Raw genomic sequence first — 20,849 nt, 5'->3', positions numbered from 1 at the left:
CACTCCTCTTCCTGTGGCAGGACATCTGTTGCTTTCAGCTGGCTCCCCTTCTGAGGCCGCTGGAGTGTGCTTTATGCAGCCTGGCGGCATTATGATAACAGAGTGTTTGATCCTACCTGTGTGATAGGTGAGGTGGTACAGGGGGTTGAATTTAAAAAGTATGAACAAAGGGACTGTGTCATTTATTTTCCTGTGTACTTCAAATACCATTAACTACAATAAGCTAACATCAGTGTTTACTTAACCTTGAAATGGAAACTTACGGAAGGTTGTTCAGGTAGATTTAAGTCGATAGATAAGATTGCTATACATCAAATGTGAATGGACAAATGCAATTCATTCCAACAAATCCTTCTGCAGGTCTATGCAGCAGCTGCCTTTGGCCCACGTGTGTGGAACTCTCCATAAATACTGAATGTTATCCCATATAAGTCGACTTAACACTCTTTAAATAAAAGGCACACTGTTCGGACAAATATAATGCAAAATCTGCTAGTTTAATAAGGCTGTACAACGTGGATTTAAAAAAAATGTTTTATTAAGTTTTATCTTCAAGATTGACCACATCTGTTTTTCGAGATGATCTTTGCGTACTCCCGTCCAGACCGGTATAATGTTCGTTTTCGCTTTCCATCAGCAAAGTCCACATGGTACAATCCAAAACGGACGCTGAATCCATCCGCCCATTCGAAGTTATCCAGCAGTGACCAGGCGAAGTATCCACGGACATTAACCTCATCTTCTTGTAGAGCTACACACAAACACAGAGTAACAACTTGAATGAATAATCTGCAACAAGTAGCAAATATGCAAACTAAGCAAAGGGTCTAATAAAATTGTGTTAGCCCTAAATTACTGTTATTCATTCCAAAAGAAACAACAAATTCTAGATGCTCAACAGATACTTTTTGATATCCTTGGAAATAATATGTACATAGATTGGCCAGATGGTGGTGCCAAAACAAACTTAACATCTGGGCAATAACTCCTGAGTATTGGAGTCTGGAAGTCAATTTATGACGTTTTCTTTGTTTGTTTTTTTCTGCCATTTCAAATGAAACTTATTTGTAAAACCCTTTAAGATCTCTTAAATGAGCCCTACCTAATTCAAGATTTATAAGAATGAGTCAACTTTGCCAATAGTGTAAATGTTGGTTAGTGATATGCAAAACAAAATGGAAGTAAAACAATTGTATACAACAGCAACCAATCTTTGCATCCTATATTTGTGAATCATGTATACCAAATTGCAAGAGCTAGATGTGTAACAGACCACATTTGAGCATTAATTTCAATGGACTGACACCAAAGTGTTGGCTCATTTTAGAAAGGATTTCACTGTCATTTGCTCCATTAATGTGGACTGTACGACTGTGTGCTAATGGCATTTATCTTATTTCCATTCCAGATTTACCTTTAGCCACTTCTGCGATGGTGTCCTTGTAAAACTCTGCGCGCTGCACGTCCTCGGTCTGCAGCGGGCCCACCTGAGAGAAGCCGTTCTCTGTGACGTACACCGCTGGGTTGTTGAAATTGTTCTGGAAAGTCACGGGGCAAATATTGTCGTCAAACAAGGCATCTGAGCTGTCAGACATCCAGCGCGAGACAGATTGGTCCACAGTGTGCCGTTTAGCTGCTTTTCAACGGTGCCAAGATCAAACTAATGGCCTGTGACAAGGCACAACAGCAGGAAATTGCAATTGCAAACACTTTCAGCAAAGTAACTGTTTCATTCAATGTGACAGCACTAATGAAGCATCAATGTGTTTCTGGAGGTGTTAAAAGGAGATTACCGCATACAAAATCAATAGCAAGACACTAAACAAATGTCAGGGTGTTCTACTCGTTTGGCGGAAGGCGATTTGTCTTCTTGTCGGTCAATTCAGTTTGATGCCAGGAGAAGAGAGAAAAATGACTTTACATTTCAGCTGATTGAATTCACACTCAAAGTGAGGGATGTGTTTGGGGATAGATTGTCGTAGGGCTGCACAATATATATTGTTTCGAGATAGGTAACACGATGTGCAAAAGTCACATGGATGATGTCGACCAAAAACTTTGATGTCATCTTGGAAAACTTCCTTCTTTCTTTTTCATACGCCAGGGGTGTCCAAACTACGGCCTGCGGTCCATTTTGAATCGGCCCTCAGCAAATTGAAAAAGTATAATGGAATATGGCCCACAAATGAAACTTGTGCTTGTCTTATATTGTACTTCTTAAATATAAATGTAAACATATATTACACAGTAGTATTCATGTGTTAATAAGACCACTTTTCAAATATATTCAGTCAATTCAAGTTGGAAAAACGTTCTAACATATCTTAGTTGATAAGAAAAAAGCCCAATTACATAACAAACTTGAAATACACCCTTCATATTTCTCCTTATTATAATCAATCTGAGGCTTCTGTTTTAAGGGATGAGCTGCCAACACTCACAAGAATCATTTACCTACATTTGATTGATTTTGCTAACTTATAACTGAACTTAGGCAATATACGTGAGTGACCCAGTATATTTTTCTGTATGTGGCCCTCGGTGAAAAAGGTTTGGACACCCCAGTCATACGGCAATATTTTCTCTCAATATCGTGCAGACATACTTTGTAGTGATGTGATACAGCAGTAGTTGTACCTTGATGTACTTGAGAAGTTTTCTCAAGCCTTGAGGCACAACAGCGAGCCAGGACACACCACAGATAGGCCAGGACGGGTCCAAAACTTCTCCTGCGTCTCGGTCGCTCTTCATACACAGCTTCTCTCCACAACCTCCTCCCTGCTTCACTTTACGAGACGTGTAGTAATTCAGCGCAAAGAAGTCTGCTGTGCCCAGAATGGCTGGCTCATCCTTGGAAAAACTGGGCAGTCTCGAGCTGCAGCCCGACTTCTCACTCTGAGCGTCGATAGCTGATCTCATTACTTCTGGATAATCTCCTGTTACAAACACAGGCCAGGCAAACCACCCGAGTGTGAAGGCGAGGAGGCGTTCAGTAGCAGCGATATCCTCGGCGCATCCTGCGTTCAGAGGCTCCAGCCAGTCGCTGTTGATGGCCAGAGACACGGCGCCCTTCTGCTGCGCCCTGTACAGAGAGTCGTAGCTGTGCCAGGCCATGGCGTGGGCTCGCAGCATGTTGTGGCCCACCAGGTAGGCGGCAGTCCCCGGCTCCTTTAACCCCGGGGCGTGGGTGCCGTCCTCGTGGCCCAGTTTGGCACACACGTAGGGCTCGTTGATGGTGATCCAAAGTTTGACTCGGCCACCAAATGTGTGGAAGCAGAACTTGGCGTAGCTGTCGAACAGGGTCGCGGTACCTGCTGATTTCCAGCCGCCCTGATCCTGCAGAGCCTGAGGCAGGTCGAAGTGGTAAAGTGTGACCATGGGGGATACATTGCAGGCCAGCAAATCATCAATCACCTTGTTGTAGTACTCCACCCCTGTTGGACACACAGGAAAAACTCACTGTTTCAATGCTTTTTGTACATCTGGAGTGGAAACCATGACATTTTGTAAACATATGATTCAAAAGGACATTCAAATTTGGTTCCTCTTCCTACGTCACATGCAGGCTTGGTAGAATAAGAGTATCTCAACCTACGATTACCTTTGCAATTCTTCTCAGAAGCCAATCAGAGCAGATTGGGTTATTTTAGGGAGCCTTAAAGGAACAGGCGCTAAAACTGAGCGTTTCAGACTGAGGTTGCATATAGGTATATATTACGAGGAAAACTAACGTGTTTCTTTAACATTAAAAGCATATAAACGTGTTCTAGTAGAAACTCAAAAGAGAATTTGAACTTGAAAATTAGCAATATATGTCTCCTTTAAATCAGTCATCAAAACGTTGGTATCCCAGTATACATCTGGGACAAAACATAAAACTTGCTAAAGTCAGTTTTAAAACTCGACCAGACCAACTCTTGCAATATTGCAATGTCATAATAATGCAAAATGTTCAATGTAAATAAAAATGTTGAAATTGAGAAGTTTGGATTATTTATCAAAGCCTAAAACACATTTCTGTCATAACAAAGAGAGGAAAAGACCCTACCCTAGTGATGAGGTAACGCAGCACTGAAACCCTCAAATAAGCTGGTTCATTTGTGCTGTTTTGAATAGAAATATGGCATGGGTCTAATGGGGATATGGAAATACCCTTTTGATTGACGTGTCGTGTGTTCCCGTCAGGCAGGAGGCGGGCCCAGGAGAGAGACAGACGGTAATGTGTCAGTCCGAGCGTCTGGATGCACTTCAGGTCCTCGTTCCACAGCTCGTAGCTCCTGCAGGCCTCATCTCCATTTTGCTCCCCAAACACTCGGCCCCCCTCGTGAGCAAACGTGTCCCAGATACTCGCCCCCTTACCGTCTGCCCGCCAGCCACCTCCATGCACACAGAAATTCATTTTCAAAACAGTTTGTCTGATGTTGACAAAAACGAAATCCCAGAAATGTTTCTGTTGGGACTTCAACTGTGTGTATCTGTGGATTTCACTGGCTTGTCTATATTAGTATTCATTATTTAAATGTCAATGTAATGTTCCTTTTGTTACAGTCATCATGGTCTGTAGATGTCAGTTAGTGTGTTTACACGTGTGTTTCAAGTTTGTCCATTGATTCTATACAGTATGAGTTGGTCAGACATCACAATGGTGAAGGTGTGTCACAATTGAACGTCACATGACAATTTAAAATACAATATGCATACAACCTCAGAACAATGGACTTTGTGTGATGTGTGGAAACAATAATGTATTAACCCTGGTCTGGTGGACCCGCTGCCTTTTTGGGCTTCAATTCAACACAATCAAACTATTTTATGTTCAAATACTCAACAGATGTTTACTTCATCTCAATCACAAGCAATATAAACAGCCTATATGGTTAATATTTTACCTTTTACATTTGTTAGATCACATTAATGAATTAAAGTGCTACTCGTTTTTTTGCCCACTGACCGGCTGGTCCTGTGGCTCGTCTTTTTTTTGTAACTAGCTGATGCTCAATCTCATCCTCTCCGGGTACATTGGGTGGTCATTGAAAATGTGTTCTGACATATGTTCACAGAAAATGAGCCAAGGCCATTGAGTGTGGGTTTGAAAAAATTATTCATCATATCATTTTTCTTTAGCTAAATAATGAAAAGACCCGAATACCATACAAGGGTTAAGTTAGTTATTATCATAATGTTCAGTTTGTGGTAACTGTTAAAATCCTTGTTTGATATTGGATTGTAATTTGTTAGTAAAGTTGTTCTTGACTTATTGAATTGGATTTTGCATCACTAATTGTCCAGCAATGATTTGATAAAGTGTATTTATAAAAAAATAAAAAAGTTCTGGTCCCAATGACTATTTGAACTCTTTAAGTCTTTTTTGTAAGTCTATTCATTGTATTAAACTGCACAAGTGTTAGTCATAATAATAGCTTCACGAATCTCATGGTAGTGTTTACATACCTTCAATTTGATACGCAGCAGTTCCCGCTCCCCACGCAAAGTCTCGTGGGAACATGTTCCATCAGCGTAAGGACACTGAATCAAAGCAGGTCTAATGTATTTCACTGCGTTTTATTGAATGTATATGAATGTCGAAGATATCTTACTTTTAAACAGGTAGTTTTCGCGCAGTATGTGTCAAAGCGGCCGACCAGGAAGCAATCCGCTATGTGACGTTCATGGAGCGTGGGGATTATCACGTACTTGATTTACACGTCAAGGTAAACCAAACACACACAAATACTGTGTTGTTCTTTCTCTTTGATTTGTTTTTTTGGATTACTTGATTAAGGTTGTTAAATAATTAGTCAATAGGTACTGTCTTGAGTATTTATATTTATTATGTTTCATTACTGCGGGATGTACCAACTCGGAGGAAAACGTGAACGCAGCACCTGAGGCTTGTTTTGCATGCATGATGAGATTTGCATGCAAAAAGCTACTGCAAAGTACAGTTAAAAAACAATATATTATCAATTATTATTATTATTATTATATAATTATATAATGTACAAATTAGCTACATAGAAACAGAATATAAAATAACATATAACATATTTGTTTTAAGATTTTTCAAGAGTCCACATTTATTCATGTCCATTATGTGAAGTGCAGTGATAAGTGTAAAAGTATGTTTAGGATTCATGACAGCCGTTGATGGGGTGTGATGATGTGTCAGATTCAGAGTCAGTCAGATGGAAATAATTTATTAGTTTTAAATGATTGAGTAGGATCCACTGCATAACAACATGGTGACGTCTTCTATGCAGACATAAAAAGGTTAGAGGTCGCTCAAAGGTTGTCTTCCTGAAAACAAATAGACTAGGAGGTGAAAGCATAATGGCCTAAAGGCATATGTTCTCTGTCCTGTGATCACTTCAATGCTATCCTCTGGTCCAGTTTTCTATAGAGTGAAGGGACCCACTCGACCTGATCACAACAAAGAAAATGGATGTTAGCCAAAGGGCAAACAAATCCTCGCCTGCTAAATATCCTCCTCATATAACTACACAAACACACAATTGGATTTTTGTTATTTAATCTTTCACTGCTATTGTGTGTACAGCAAACAAGACTGCACTTGTTCAGAGGCAAACACAGGAGAAGGCCAAGGGAAGTATTCAGATACATTACTTTGTTGAACATAGCTAAACAACAGTGTTTAAGTAGTCAATGTTATCCAAGTATACAGAAGTAATGATCTTAAACAAAATATATTGTATGAAAAAAGTATTTTGGGACATTTGTATTCATATTCATATAAGCAGCATTCTACTGTCTCTAATGGTTGTTTACCTTATTTTGAAGTATGGTATGAGCATTGAAATATCGGCTTTATTTCTATCGTCGTTGATTTTGTATAATAAATCTTATGTGAATACTTCTGCAAAGTGAATGTAATAGCACAGGAATGCTGTCAACTTTATTGGCATCCAAGTAAAGTAATAACGTGTACTCGAAGAGGTTATTATTAACGACTGTAAAATAGATGTATGCCAGGGGAGTCAATATAATGGTCATCCAAAGTGAAGACCACGTAGCATAAAATGAAAGTATTCAAGTTAAGTATTGCTACCTTTAAAAATGTATTACTAAAGTAATTGAATACTCCCCACTGAAGTAGCAGTAACGGTACAACCTCTATGGGTACAACCTGAAATGTCCCTACGGAGAACTTTATTTTGAAAAGCTGACCAGATATGGTTTTATTTCAGAGGGACTTGACAATGGTGGAGCCCGGGGCAGAGCCACTGAGGAGGAGGACTCGAGCTATGAATACTTTCCAAAGACGATGTGGAGTTAAAAAACAACACAACAATTGAGGATATTCTTCTTTAAAGCGACGTAAAGCTATTTTTACTTTGTTTTTTCCCGCTTTTGCTGCACATTTTAAGCGGAGAAGTTGTTGTTTTTGTGTTTTTTTTCCATTCCTGAGTAATTTCCTTTGGGAAAAGAAGAGAGAGGGAAAGTGTATCGCTTTTGTTTGGATTTATGTAACGAAAAAAAACTTGGAAGTTAAAGTGTGGGTTTAAGAGAAATCTGGCTTTGTTCCCTGACGTTAGTGCGGATAACCTGGGAGTACTCCTGCCGCCCTCCGTGGAAAAGACACCCGGACCCACGCTATGTGCAACAAAGAAACCCTCTCAACTACTGCACAAGTTATTTAGTAACCAGCGAGCACACTCCGCTTAAAATACACGGATTCGCACAGTTCCAGGAAATGGGAATAACACCGGGATGGAAGAGGAATTATAAATGAGTCTTGTGGAAAAACAAAGAAGGATACAGAGAGAGAAATGGAGGAGGAAGGCTGTCTGGAGCCAAACAAGATACTCTCTGTTTTATCTTAACAAAGCTCAGCTCCGCGTTTAGCAGCGAAACATTTCCTGTGCCCATGCTGCGGTGGTTCTCTGTGTGAACATGAAGGTGGATGTATTGCGGTTGTTTGTGATTTTGCTGCTCGGTGGAGGCTGTGGAGGTTCGGCGGTATCATCTGATTGCAAACCATATGAAGAGCGCTCCAAAAGCGGGGGGAAGAGCCTGCCGTTCGACCGGAAAGTGGTGTGCAGCAACATGGAGCTCCATCAGGTGCTCCCCCCGGACTCCTTCCCCAACAGGACCGTCACCCTGTGAGTTTGCATCCATTTCACACAGTTAAAACACATTATTCTGCACCCTGTAACTGTTTCACACTGAACTAATGTCTGCAAGGTTTATTACTAAGGTAAAAAGGTCAGAATCAGGTTTATGACCAGGTAGGTTTGTGCTTTGGTGTAAAATGTTGAATATACAAACATATTTGGAGGTATGAGGTTGCAAAAAAGTACCAAACATATACTTATTAGAACAATTTTAAAGGTATTTATGTCCTTGTTGTATTCTTCTTTTCTCTATATGTTTTATACATTTTCAAAAGAACAGATCTGTGTTGCTTTCCTTCTCTTTGGTGTGTTAAAATCGAGAAATAAATCAACACTTCCCTCTAAACCATATTTAACTCAAAAAAGAGACAGAGGAGAAATGCATTCACAGAAAAGTAACTAAACCACTCACACTAAACAAATAATCAGACAAAGTCACCACCATAATCTTGTGTTTACTTGTAATGTGAATGAAGAAAGCATTATAAAAATCAGTAATCTAAGACCAAAACAACTTATAGTCAACAGAAAATTAATTAAATCATTACCTATGATGTAGGTTGGGCTATGAGTGAGTCAAAAACAGACAAGATTCAAATATGTTAGTGTCATATTCACAAAAGTCCATGTTAAATGTTTTTGTTGGCCATGAAACTGGCTGTTAGGTGTTCCCCAAATATGGTGTCTTCAAAAAAGTTAATGTGGTGTCACTACAGGAATTTGCACATGTATTTGTGAGTGGTCTTATTAGCTACATATGTGTATAACTAACTTCCTTATCATCTATCTCTTAAGTTAAAGTAAGGAAAACATGATTAATATGGCTTGACACATACACTCATTTGTGTCTGCTCCTTGTCAGCCATAGATCATTCTCTCACAGCTGCTGCATACTGTGATGTTGTAAATGTAAACCCTATGTAACAGTAACCGCCTGTCTTCCTGTGCTGATTCTCTCACAGGCTGGAAGATATTTAGTGCTCACACAAGACACTTATGTTCTACCTCCTAGGCATTTTAATAGAGACCAGAGCTCATTAGCTTTTGAGTTAATCCTTGCGTTTTTTTTCCACTTGGCTGAAATACACACTCGGCTGGGGTTAGATTTAGACTGTAGTACTTTTGTTGACAGCACACCTCAGTATCATGGTGTTTTAACGATGTTTGAGCTGCCAAAGCATGCACAAATGCTGCTTTCAGCCCCCCAAAATGGAGATTTCGTCCTTTTCCTGCTTTTTATATCACATTTAAAGACATTATTTGGACTTGGAGTAATTGGAATGGGCCTTTTTGTGGGATTTTCTGACCAAACTGAAGATTAATAACATTATAACTGCCCTCTACAAACCAACCAAAAAAATTCACAAATTCAAAGCTGTGCACTTGTGCTTTGTGGTGGTGAGCCATGGGAAATCTGAGAATACCAGGGCAGGGTGCAAGAGTAGAAAAGCAAATAATAGACTCCGGGGAAGGAAAGGGAGAGGATTGGCTGCTAAGTTAAGTGAGCTTGCATGTTTTCACCCGTTTACCACAAACCACATGTGTATTACTTTGAAGCACTTTTTAGAGCAACAGGTTCAAATCTGCTTTCCAGACAAAATGGTTTTCAGTATTCAATACAATCGGAGAGACTTGCTTAAGTTGGATAACCCACAAGATAAATATTGTTTCTTGTCATGATTACACCATTGTGGCATGGAAACCCAGACACGTTGATTTGCAGGAATACCATGTATCTGATGTGGAGTCTCAGCAGGGACATTATTAAACTTTAAGGGTTACATTTACAGTCATCTTATCAGTAACTGGAGCCAACATTAGCCGAGTAGGGTGGAGCTGAATAGCTGGCATCCACTCAACGAAGTGTTTAGACCTGTCAGTAAAACAGACTATACCTCTCTTTAGGACTAATGTTCCCTGTAAAACAAATTCTCTCTCTGAGTTCAGTATACTCAGTCTTTGCTTTTATAAAGAAGAGTATTAATCAGCCATTAGGAGTTTATTTCAAAGCTCGTTCCTGTTGTAATGCCTCTCTATTCAGGAGCTGACTGAAATCTGAGATTTGGCAGTTTCCCACCAACGCATAAATGCAACACACTTCACACTGTTTTAAAGAGATCTTTGAAGGTCTGCATCAAGCAAGTCTCTTTAAAATTAATAACCATACAATACTTAAATACATGGGACCATTAGTTGCCTAGACTGTAAGAACTTTTCCCATGTCTAAAATATGAAAAAAGGGATCTAATTGTTGGTAGCTCTTACATTTTATTAAATTCCCCATTACCTTCCTCTTGACAGTCTGGAATAACTTTAGTATGTCCTTTTTAGATATTTATATAGTCTGAAATATTCTGATCTCTTTTAGCAGTGACGTGCTTTAACGTAATTTAGTTGTGACACTGATGGATACGAGGTTCCACATGATTTAGCATCGAGCTAAAGCACTGTGATGTGGCCTCCAAAGAACAAGAAAGATGTAATTAGAGAGCCCAGACAGAAAGTGACTTCCAGGAATTCCTTTCTGCCTTTTCATTTAAACTTCTGGACATTTGTTTTCATTAATTGTAGGAAAACAACAGAATTGTCTTCCTCACAAATCCCTGTAGGCACGAGCAACAATGAAACGGCTTTTTATGTTGACGGCACAGTTTTTGCGTGGTAATTTATGACCTTTAAGATTGTCCCTCTCAGTAGGTGTTGTGGTCCTTTTTTACAACCCTCCACACACGCACACGCACACACCCACACACACACATTGTCTTTTGATGGAGTTGACCGTGGCTGATGCACAGCTGGTCTGAACTGGAATGATCTGAAGGTCTCAGCTGCTGTCAGAGACTTTTCTGAAGTTTGAAAATGACAGACCATTCCTTCTACTTGTTAAGCCTAAGCAAACCTCACCGTTTAGTTTTGCTCACTTAGTGTTAACGCATGAAATCCTCGCTGTGAATTCACTAAATCCGGTTTTCTCCTGGTCTTGTCTTCTTGACTGGTCTAATTTTAAACTCAGAGAAATGTGTCGCTACGAACATCCCTACAACAGACTGCTCAAATGTGTTTGCTTGGTGTTGTAATTATTTTTCTTTTTTTTACTTCTACTACTCTACTACTTCATTTACATTTTAAAATCACTATACGAAAAACAAATACTGCTTCTGAACTTTACTCCTCAGTTTAGGCATCCTGGTATTTCCCTAATGTGTTGATTGGTAGCAGTATTAGGGCTGCACGATTTGGGGAAATAATCTAATTGCGATTTTTCTGACAGATATTGCGATTCGATGTGCGATTTTGTTTTTAAGCGACCCAACAGAAGTTTATTGTAAAATGCGGCCATAACTCCGGCTAGGAAGGCCGTATCAACGTTTTCCCGTCTCTAGCACCCCCACAGCCCGTGCTACGAGTGAAAGAACTAAACTTACATTAAACTTCCGTTGGGTTGCTTTAAAGTCAAGCTTCAGTTTAAGATTCATCCTGTAATAGAAACATGTGATGGAGCATTACTAACCTGACAAACCATCTAGGAAAGCTCCATTGGAAGCCATTTGGAAAGGGCAGGCACTTTCAAAAATACTTGGCAGGTGATTGGATCAATCTGTCTATCACCTTCTGGTGTGTCCCGCACCGTCGTTGCTTTTCGGCACATTTTAACACCTCCCGCGGCCGTTTCAACATGTTGAATCGGCCGCGGGAGTTGTGAAAATGGCCGACAAAGAAAGTCGGCCAAAGGAATCACTCTGATTGGCTGTTGCCTCTTTTGAATGACGAATACACACTACCACTGCCTGCTGGTAAGGACAGTTATTGCCACTCGTCGACTGAAGTCTTTGCAGTGTGTTCGTAGGCGGGCGGCGTAGCGGACGTAAAAGTCGGGAAGTAAAGGTCGGGATGCCTTTGGTGTGTAGCGGCCTTTACTCTTCAGGGGTTTGGAATCTACTGAATATACAATTTTAATCAGGCTTTATAGAGGAAGAAAAAAGAGATTTGAAGCACACTACTCTTTAGTGAACGTATTGAACCACTGCTCTCACATAATGAGTCTTACCGTGTTCTTTATTTAACAATCTGTACATGAGCACAGTTAAGTAGCTATGGTTTTACCACACGTGAATGATTGCTGGTACAACTTATCCCTTAGATAGATAACATGTAGATATTCCGTACAGCTCTGCTCTGAATTCTTCTCCGTAGAGGAAAATGAGTGAGGCATTCCCCACATTCGTGCTCTCCAAATGATACCGCATGCCAAAGTAATCCGAGAGGAAATGACACAAATGTGTTTACAGCTGGCCTGTCCTCTCATGTTAGTGTGCAGGCCTCGGCTAAAATACGACGGCTCGAACTTAACCTTTGCCTTACATGGAGTTATAAATCAGGAGCCGTCTATATGGGTGTGTATATGAGCGTTTATTTCTGTTTATCTGATTTAAGTTTCAGCCTACACACATGCGGTGCAGACGGGAACTGACTATATTTAAGCTTTCTGCACTCACCCAGCTCATATGTCTTTACAGGTCTTGTTTAGTGTAATCAGGATCCTGTTCACATGAGCACCTGGGTTGGACAGTGCAAATAAGCGCACCTGGTTTAGCTTCTACAGAGCAGCACAGGATTATTGTCAGGAAGAAAGCAGGGATTTCCTCTCTTGTGCAGGGAAAAGCGTGCACAATGTGATGACCCTAACCCTAAGTATACGGTCCTGTTTCTCAGCCAACTGGCATTTAGGGTTACATGTTGTTCCCACCTGGTTCTCCTTTTGGATTTCAGATCTTAAGACGCAACGGTTAGGAATGCATGATCATTCCTTTCGTCAATCATCTCCTCCTGTGGTTGTTTGCTTCACCATTAAAAGCCACTACGTCAATCGGGGAGTCCTTGGTGCTTTGTGTAACTAGACGCCAGCGGTCATACCTGTCCTCAGAGGATTTGTTTTAGTTTTTTGCATTGCCCTAAAGAAATGTTCTTGTATTTTCGTAGTAGTGGCCGCACATTTAGTCAGTCCACACACAGCCTTACATTTGGCAGACTTGTGGAGATTTGACTTTGCCAGGTCGAGTCAAGACTCATATAATCCCGGACAAACATTTTGAGTTTAGTGCGTAGACATGAGGTAAGGCTGTGTAATGCCTCCTCGCCTGACTGTGTTAAGTCTGCTTTTATCCTGCTGTTTGCATGGTGGATCATTGTTCTATTCAGCCAGAGTGTGCTCTATTGGCTCGGTTGAATGTTGAAAGAGGATATTGCCAAGCCTACAGGAATGAAGGGGCAATAACAGCTTGTATGACGGGTTAACTTTTTTACATTGCAAATGAATCTCTTTAAAGAAGTTAATATTAGCTTTTTTACATGGAATCCACTACAGAGTTACTACCCGTTGGTGCACATTCTCAAACTAAATCCAAATACCGCAGCAACATCTTTGGATTATTAATGGAACAAGAAAGTGTTGGATAACCACAGGAATGACTTTGGCAAGTTGCAGCACCTCAGCCAGTGGACTCTTTTTCCACCTGAACTGAGGCCCACTTTTCCATCCACCACATTCAGAGGAGGTCACTCTAGAAAGGATTTTATGAGCTCAATCTGAAACTTATTTGAAAACCTGTTGAAGGGTTACAGCTCTCCGCTTGGGAGTTCTTTGTCTAAAAGCCTCCCTAAGCATAAAGAAAGTGTTGAGAGAGCACCAGTTGGATTTGTCTCTAAAGTGCTGTGCGCCTGTGAGGGGTTGGTGTTATGGCTGGCCATTTTTCCTCCTACTTAGTGTTTTTTCTGAAGTGAAAAAGAAACATATTTACTCATTGGAAGGAAAGATGAGATTCAGGCCAAAGGCTTTAATATGTCTCTATTACTCAGAGTAAATATTTGGGTTTTTGGACACAGCTTTACAATAAATGTCGTTGGGATTTATAGCTTCTGTATCAGGAGACAGGAAGTGAGGTTTGGTAGGATCCCCTTCCAGCTTGTTCATGGCCGGTGCTTTAGCAGGTCTTATCTATGCATCAAGATAAGAGACTCCCCTCCTCCAGGGTTCGAGGCCTAGCCTGAAGAAATTCCTTTGACAGTTCTTCATTTTGAGACTTCAGGCTGACGTCCAGAGACAGTGTAAGGAAGCAGACGGCTGGATACACGTCCTGAGGGCGGGGTCGAGTTGTTAAATGACCGCAATCTACACCGTTTTGACACTTTGTTATGTATATTGCTTGTATAGTCGGCTTCAATATTTCTTTCTGTGAAAAACTCAATTGTGCAATTCCTGCCAAGCAACTTATTGAGGTCACACTCCTGTCATGAGGAAGAGGGAGGGACAACAGCTAGTGTGGGAGGGAGGGGGGAGCCGGAAAGAAGGAGAGCTCATGACTCTCTGGAGAACTTTCTGTCAAAGCTATATTTTGACGACCTGTAGATTCACAATGCTTGAAATGTGTATTTATGCTGCCAGACTCCCATCCATTCCATGTTGTTTAAAGATCATAATGTGTTCTGTAAACCTAATTATATAACTTTCCTTGAGGATTAAAAGTCTGTGTGTGCTGTTTGTAACCTCCTATAACGTACAGTCACTTTAGGTAAAGGCTTATTTTTCACCAAGTTGTTGTAATGTAGCTGTTTTCTTGCCCCCTTTGTACCTCTGAAAATGGGCTTACGGTGTCGTATAAAAAGAGGGATTGTCAGGCCCACACTAAAGATTACAGATATGATGCAAAGGGGGCTATCTGCCTCAGGTCATTTCTATTTTGCGGCTCTTGATCTCTTTCAGATCCTTAAACTGTAGGTTTGCAATGTAATTATACTGCAGTATAATTTCATCGTTAAGTTTTCTGAGCATAAAGGGTCACAATGTTAATTTGTCTTGTAAATCAGTTGCCAACACTCATTATAAGCTTCCCTGAACTGCAGTTTATGTTGTGTGAGATGTTTCCGTGCTCTCCTTATATTATGTGGATTGAGTGCCACATTCCTTATTTTTCACACAGGCCTCCTGGTAAAAGCATCCCATTGGTATGCTAACTATTCTTCAATATAAATGAGACTCCTGTAACCTTAATCTTGGGAGGCCCACCGTCTCTGCCTATATCATCAGATCATGTGTACACAGGCAGGGGTAGAATTTGCAGCCTTGTACATCGCCCGTGTTTTTAACATCTGCCATTTCAGCATTGAGGAAGCCTGCAGAGCACCGGGCGGGGAAACACAGGAACCGTTTGTGTGCACACTCTCTCAGAGGGACAACGAGCGCAAGCTGCAAATCTCCAATGAGTCTGTGCTGTCCAACCCTGTAATAAAAAAAACCCTCAACACCCCGTAATGACTCCAATATGGCCCCGGGTTGTGGGTGCAGCTAGCATGTATGTCACCTACCACATCCCGAGTCCCAGCTGGCCAGAAACATACGCTAACCACAAGTCGCTGCTCTGGGTTTCTGCAGGGACGTAACAGGGCTATTGATTCTCCAAATCCTCTGGGAGTAGTTTGTGGAGAAAGCCGGCAACTCTCGGGAAACTCGGGCACAGAAAGTGGAGCTTTTACTTTGCAGCTTGGTATGCAGCAAATCAGTTTGTGCTGAATAAACCGGATCATAAAATCTAGGTTTATTACCCAGGAAGAAAGCAATCAAGAATTCACACTTGTACTTGATGTTTTGCAGTGATAACGATTAAAACAATGACTTATTTTGTTCTAGAACAGGATGTGTACTTGTTGCATGTTTTGAAGGGGTGTGGAATATTACCTCAGGTTGCCTCTTATTTAGCAAGTAACAGGCGGATACACAAATTACCGCACAGTTCAAATGTTTTGAATAATAATACAGTGTTATTTTGCAAACAGAAATGACACCTAAGCCTTTATTCATTTGGAACCGCTGTGGAAAGTTGAAATCAATATGTCCTTGAAAGAAATGACATGCATGTGTTTGGGGTGGGGCCAAATATATGATACAAAAGACAACAGAAATGACGTAATACCTTGAGAACTTCATTCACATGTATTGTTTGATCTTCTTTGAGTTTAAACATATTTTTCTTTCCCCAGAATTCTGAACAACAACAAGATTCAAGAACTCCGAAATGGATCCTTCTTTGGATTGTCTACATTGGAGAAATTGTAAGTATAAAAACCATAAATGTGTTGTTTTCTAGTTTGTGGTACCTCAGCTTTTGACATTGTTGACTTAGGATTTAGTCAAATAATAGCCGTAGCTTTAATAAGTGATGTTTTCAATCGCTCACAGTCACAGCAGATATTAAGGTTGAAGTCAAGCTCGGGCTTGTGGAGCAGGAGGTTTATAAAACACACAGTGGCCTCATGCCAGTGGAACATGCAGGTCATAGAGAATGAGAAGGCACTGCACTTAGCCTCGGTGAAGACTATCAGTGTATGGAGGAAGATTGGAGATGGAACTAGAAAAGGCTAATTATAGGAGCAGCCCCGAGTGATGGCTGTTGTCTGCCTGGTGACACACTATCAATACACAGCTGCTTGTTATTCTGGGGACGGGGACACATATAGGACACCCTAAGATACATGTATACTAGTCTTCTAACACTGGGTGTAAAGTATCAGGGCCTCATTTCAGAATAAATATCCTTCCAATTCTTAACTCAAGTTCCCAAAAGGACTGTCTTCCTATTACAGATACTATTTCTAAAATCATGGTTGTGTCATATTCTATGTCAGACTCCCTATCTTAAATGTATCCTGAGTATGACTTTAAATTAGTTCTGTCTTTCTTGCATCTCTGTTTAAAATGTACAAATAAGCAACTTTAGAGGAGCAAGCCATGATCAGAATACGTTATTTATTCTCGGGGGTAAAATAAGGTTTCATGACAGTTGCTCAAATTAAAAAAATTAGCTAAAAAAATAAAATGTCAAAAATAAAAATGTATATAAACATGCGATATTAGTAGTATTTGCAATAAAAATGGCCACAAAATAAAATGGATACCAATTTCTACATTATCTACAGCTCTCGCCTAGCTAGCTAGCTTGCTTGCTAACATGGATGAAAACATTTGCTAAATTCCTGTACTAAGATACCATTTTTTTTGTAAACTGCAGTTAGGAGACATGTTTCTGTTATACCAAATTCCCAAGTGTCATTCCAAACATGAGATAAGACTTCAGACTTCCAGACCACTGTAATATATCTGGAAGGAAAACCTTTTATTTTTCTAGATAAAGACTTTTATTAGCATAGTCCTTTCTGTCCCTTGAACAGCGGAAAGCTGTCCTCCATGTCATGTGACCCTGTTTTTCGGAGATAGGAATGTCATTACTGGTGTTTCCTTCCTATAGAGATCTCATGAAAATGGCTGTGGACCTGCACATATGGGCTGTGTGTGATTTATCACTGTGGAATGGCTTCATGCAGATAAAATAACCAGACCATTAATGGCCCTGCTTTTACCCAAGGCTACACTAACACATGACTGCATTGATATGGAATTCTAAGAGCATGTTCCCCCCTGTTCTACTCTCTATGGTTGAAAAGACCTGAAATATACAACGGTATGAGATGATATCAGCCACATTTAGCCTTGTTGTATCATTTCAGAAAAAAAGATTTAGGTTTAAATATGCTCCCAATCATCGTATTTGCAAATTTAGTTAATCACCGATTTATTTTCTTCTTGACATAACGTCCTGTTTTTCTGGACCAAACTCTTTTTATATGGTTGTCTTCATTTAATTACATTTGAATGACTCCTGTTTAATAATCCATCCATCTGCATAGCTTGTTTATATATTTGCTGCAGACAATCCCCCACTGAATCCAATGTTTTTAGAGCTCAGACCGACTAGATTAACATGAGGCTGTGTGTTCGTGTCAGGAAAAAAACCCCGCTTTGATCCCTCTCCCCTCAGTAAGCCCTTCAGGCACCTATGTGTGTTCTTTCTGTGAATGGCTAGTGGATTTGGTTGTAAACTCGGCCGTTGCATCATTCCACAGACAAGTTTACCTCCAAAGAGCAGCTTCCTTTGTGTCAGAGACCCCCGCCCTCAGCCAATGAGGCGAGATCACTTGATGGCTGTCCGGCTTTTGTCATTGTAATGAAGCCAAGCCGAGGCCAGAGGTGCCAGCAGTACGAATCCCAAACACACTGAAACTTCTCCCTCCCTCCCTCCTCTATATCTTGCCTCCCACCCCTTCTTCCTCCAGCTTTCCCCCCCTCCTTATTCCACAAAGAAACTCTCCCTCATTTGGCCCTCCTGTATGCAGCCGGCTTTGAGTCCAGAGAGGGGAGAGAATTGATTTTGCCTCTGCGTGAAATTGCAAAGTAACTGTGGAGACCGCTGTGTTTTGTCGGGGGCCAAAAGGTGCCCCTGCTTGGAAATAAGCCACACAGAATCCCCATTATTACTCTGCTCATAGAAATAGCAGCCAGACTAGGCGACCGTCACATGCTAATTCCCCTCTAAATCCGCTGCTGTGGAGGAATGCTCATTGTGGAAAACCGAGCAGGAGAACGGCTCCAGTGTGCCCTGTTTCCTGAAGAGTTGTTTATTCATGACTTGTGGAAGGAAGTATGGTAGCAAGTTGCGCATAAATATAAAGATAGTTTGAAATGGATACTGCAATTCTGCTTTTAGTTAGTTCACATCTGTAGAGAGGACACTGTTAACAACGCTTGACTTGTTCAATCAGTGTTAATAAAGCAAGACTGTGTTTAAAATGCAATATTATTTAAACAAATGACAATTGAAGTCATATGTAATACAGTTTTAAAGAATAGGAACCAGGTTGAAAGTCATTATTTAATCAATCTTTGAGTGATGGGAGAACTGGTGTGTTGTTTTAAAGCTGTTAACATTTGACTATATTAAGTTATAATATATTTAAAGGCATGAAAGTAAATATTTTGACATGTTATTCAAATAACGCCCATTTGGAAATGTGCTTTGATTGTGTGGTGAGTTGGTACAGTAGACTGGGAGAGTTTATTTTTCTATATATATATATAATTGTTAACCTATAACCATCTGCCACTTTTTGCAACTGGAAACCTCCATAGGTTCTCCATAACCCTCCACCAGAAATGATGCCAAAACAAACATAATGCCCATTCATCTTCACTCCTGAAAAGCTCCTTTGAAAGATTGCTTGTGTGCCTGTAGAAATGTGAGCAGCTGTTCCTTAGGTTGAGGAATATTTCTGAAACATTCTGCCAGCTATTTCACTTTGAGCCCGCTGATAAAACCTGGCTGAAATGTTTCCCTGGCCATAGATTTCAAAAGGTGCCAGGTCATGTGTGGTCATGTGTCTCTGGAGTCTCTACTTCTGTTATGATGATTAGGCACAGACTGGTTTGCTCTAACTCCACATGTTTCATCCACAAGTGTTTCAATATCAGAGCTGCAGTGTTTGTGGCTAGTTTGACTGTATGTGAAGACCACCTGCCGGTTTCACTGTGTATCTTTGTGTTTTATTTGAAGTACAGGCAACAGATAAACATTAAGTACACAGTAGTATGATGAGATGACAATACCGGCCCATACAAAAAATGAAATAATTATAATATGACAAAACAGATAGGATGCCTTCAACATTTCGTATAAAAGAACAAACACACACAAGATATGCAGATACATATTTCTTCTTTAGATCTAACTTTGGTCCCATTTCTTGAATGAATTGTGGCGATATTTTTTCAAAAATAAATTGGCTTTCGCAATACATTTTTTACAAAGATTATATTAAGATATCTTTTGATTTAGCTTTAAAAATAAGCATTTTACCAAACAGAAAAAGTATATTTATAAAGTGTGACGTATTCACATGTCCTTCTTGTTAATGGAACCTTCTAACAACACAACTTTATTTGCTTTTATTTTCCTTTATCTGTTTGTCATCTTGCAATTTACTTATTTATCTAAATAGTTATCACCGGAATAAGCCGTATTTAATTTCATCTTAATGTACAATATTTAATTATACATTATTCATTTCTACAATGTAGCTTACAGTGGGGCAAAAAAGTATTTAGTCAGCCACCAATTGTGCAAGTTGTCCCACTTAAGAAGATGAGAGCGGTCTGTAATTTTCATCCTAGGTATACCTCAACTATGAGAGATAAAATGAGAAAAAAAAAATCCAGAAAATCACATTGTCTGATTTTTAAAGAATCTACCGTATTTGCAAATTATGGTGGAAAATAAGTATTTGATCACCTACAAACAAACAAGATTTCTGGCTCTCACAGACCTGTAACTTCTTCTTTAAGAGCTTCCTCTGTCCTCCACTTGTTAACTGTATTAATGGCACCTGTTTGAACTCGTTATCAGTATAAAAGACACCTTTCCACAACCTCAAACAGTCACACTCCAAACTCCATATGGCCAAGACCAAAGAGCTGTCAAAGGACACCAGAAACAAAATTATAGACCTGCACCAGGCTGGGAAGACTGAATCTGCAATAGGTAAGCAGCTTGGTGTGAAGAAATCAACTGTGGGAGCAATTATTAGAAAATGGAAGACATACAAGACCACTGATAATCTCCCTCGATCTGGGGCTCCACGCAAGATCTCACCCCGTGGGGTCAAAATGATCACAAGAACAGGTGAGCAAAAATCCCAGAACCACACGGGGGGACCTAGTCAATGACCTGCAGAGAGCTGGGACCAAAGTAACAAAGGCTACCATCAGTAACACACTACGCCGCCAGGGACTCAAATCCTGCAGTGCCAGACGTGTCCCCCTGCTTAAGCCAGTAC

General features: G+C 40.3%; 2 protein-coding genes across 2 annotated transcripts in view; one reads left to right on the top strand and one right to left on the bottom strand.

The window, feature by feature from the left end:
• Window positions 1-522: 522 nt before the first annotated feature.
• Window positions 523-5,630, bottom strand: gba3 (glucosidase, beta, acid 3). The gene is made up of 5 exons (XM_010797773.1): window positions 5,452-5,630; window positions 4,153-4,377; window positions 2,638-3,434; window positions 1,415-1,538; window positions 523-751 (listed from the first exon to the last, which is right to left on the bottom strand). The coding sequence occupies exons 1-5, from the start codon at window positions 5,504-5,506 to the stop codon at window positions 552-554; spliced, it is 1,401 nt and encodes a 466-aa protein (XP_010796075.1). The 5' UTR covers window positions 5,507-5,630; the 3' UTR covers window positions 523-551.
• A 1,180-nt stretch (window positions 5,631-6,810) lies between these two features.
• Window positions 6,811-20,849, top strand: part of adgra3 (adhesion G protein-coupled receptor A3) — a 34,398-nt gene continuing 20,359 nt past the window's right edge. The window contains 2 exon segments of the mRNA XM_010797774.1: window positions 6,811-8,120; window positions 16,167-16,242. Coding sequence (XP_010796076.1) covers window positions 7,912-8,120; window positions 16,167-16,242 — 285 coding nt within the window. The 5' untranslated portion in view covers window positions 6,811-7,911.

This window comes from Notothenia coriiceps, unplaced genomic scaffold (genome assembly GCF_000735185.1).
Source record: "Notothenia coriiceps isolate Sejong01 unplaced genomic scaffold, NC01 NC01_scaffold00038374, whole genome shotgun sequence".
NCBI classification, from domain to species: Eukaryota; Metazoa; Chordata; class Actinopteri; order Perciformes; family Nototheniidae; genus Notothenia; species Notothenia coriiceps.
This window is presented reverse-complemented; position numbering and strand designations above follow the sequence as displayed.

Excerpts from the sequence above, each read along its gene's own strand:
- gba3 (XM_010797773.1), bottom strand. The coding sequence starts at position 5,506 with ATGTTCCCACGAGACTTTGCGTGGGGAGCGGGAACTGCTGCGTATCAA. Across the intron at positions 4,378-5,451 it reads TGCTGCGTATCAAATTGAAG|GTGGCTGGCGGGCAGACGGT; the intron begins GTATGTAAACAC and ends GTGTGCATGGAG. Across the intron at positions 1,539-2,637 it reads AACTTCTCAAGTACATCAAG|AACAATTTCAACAACCCAGC; the intron begins GTACAACTACTG and ends GTGACTTTCCAG.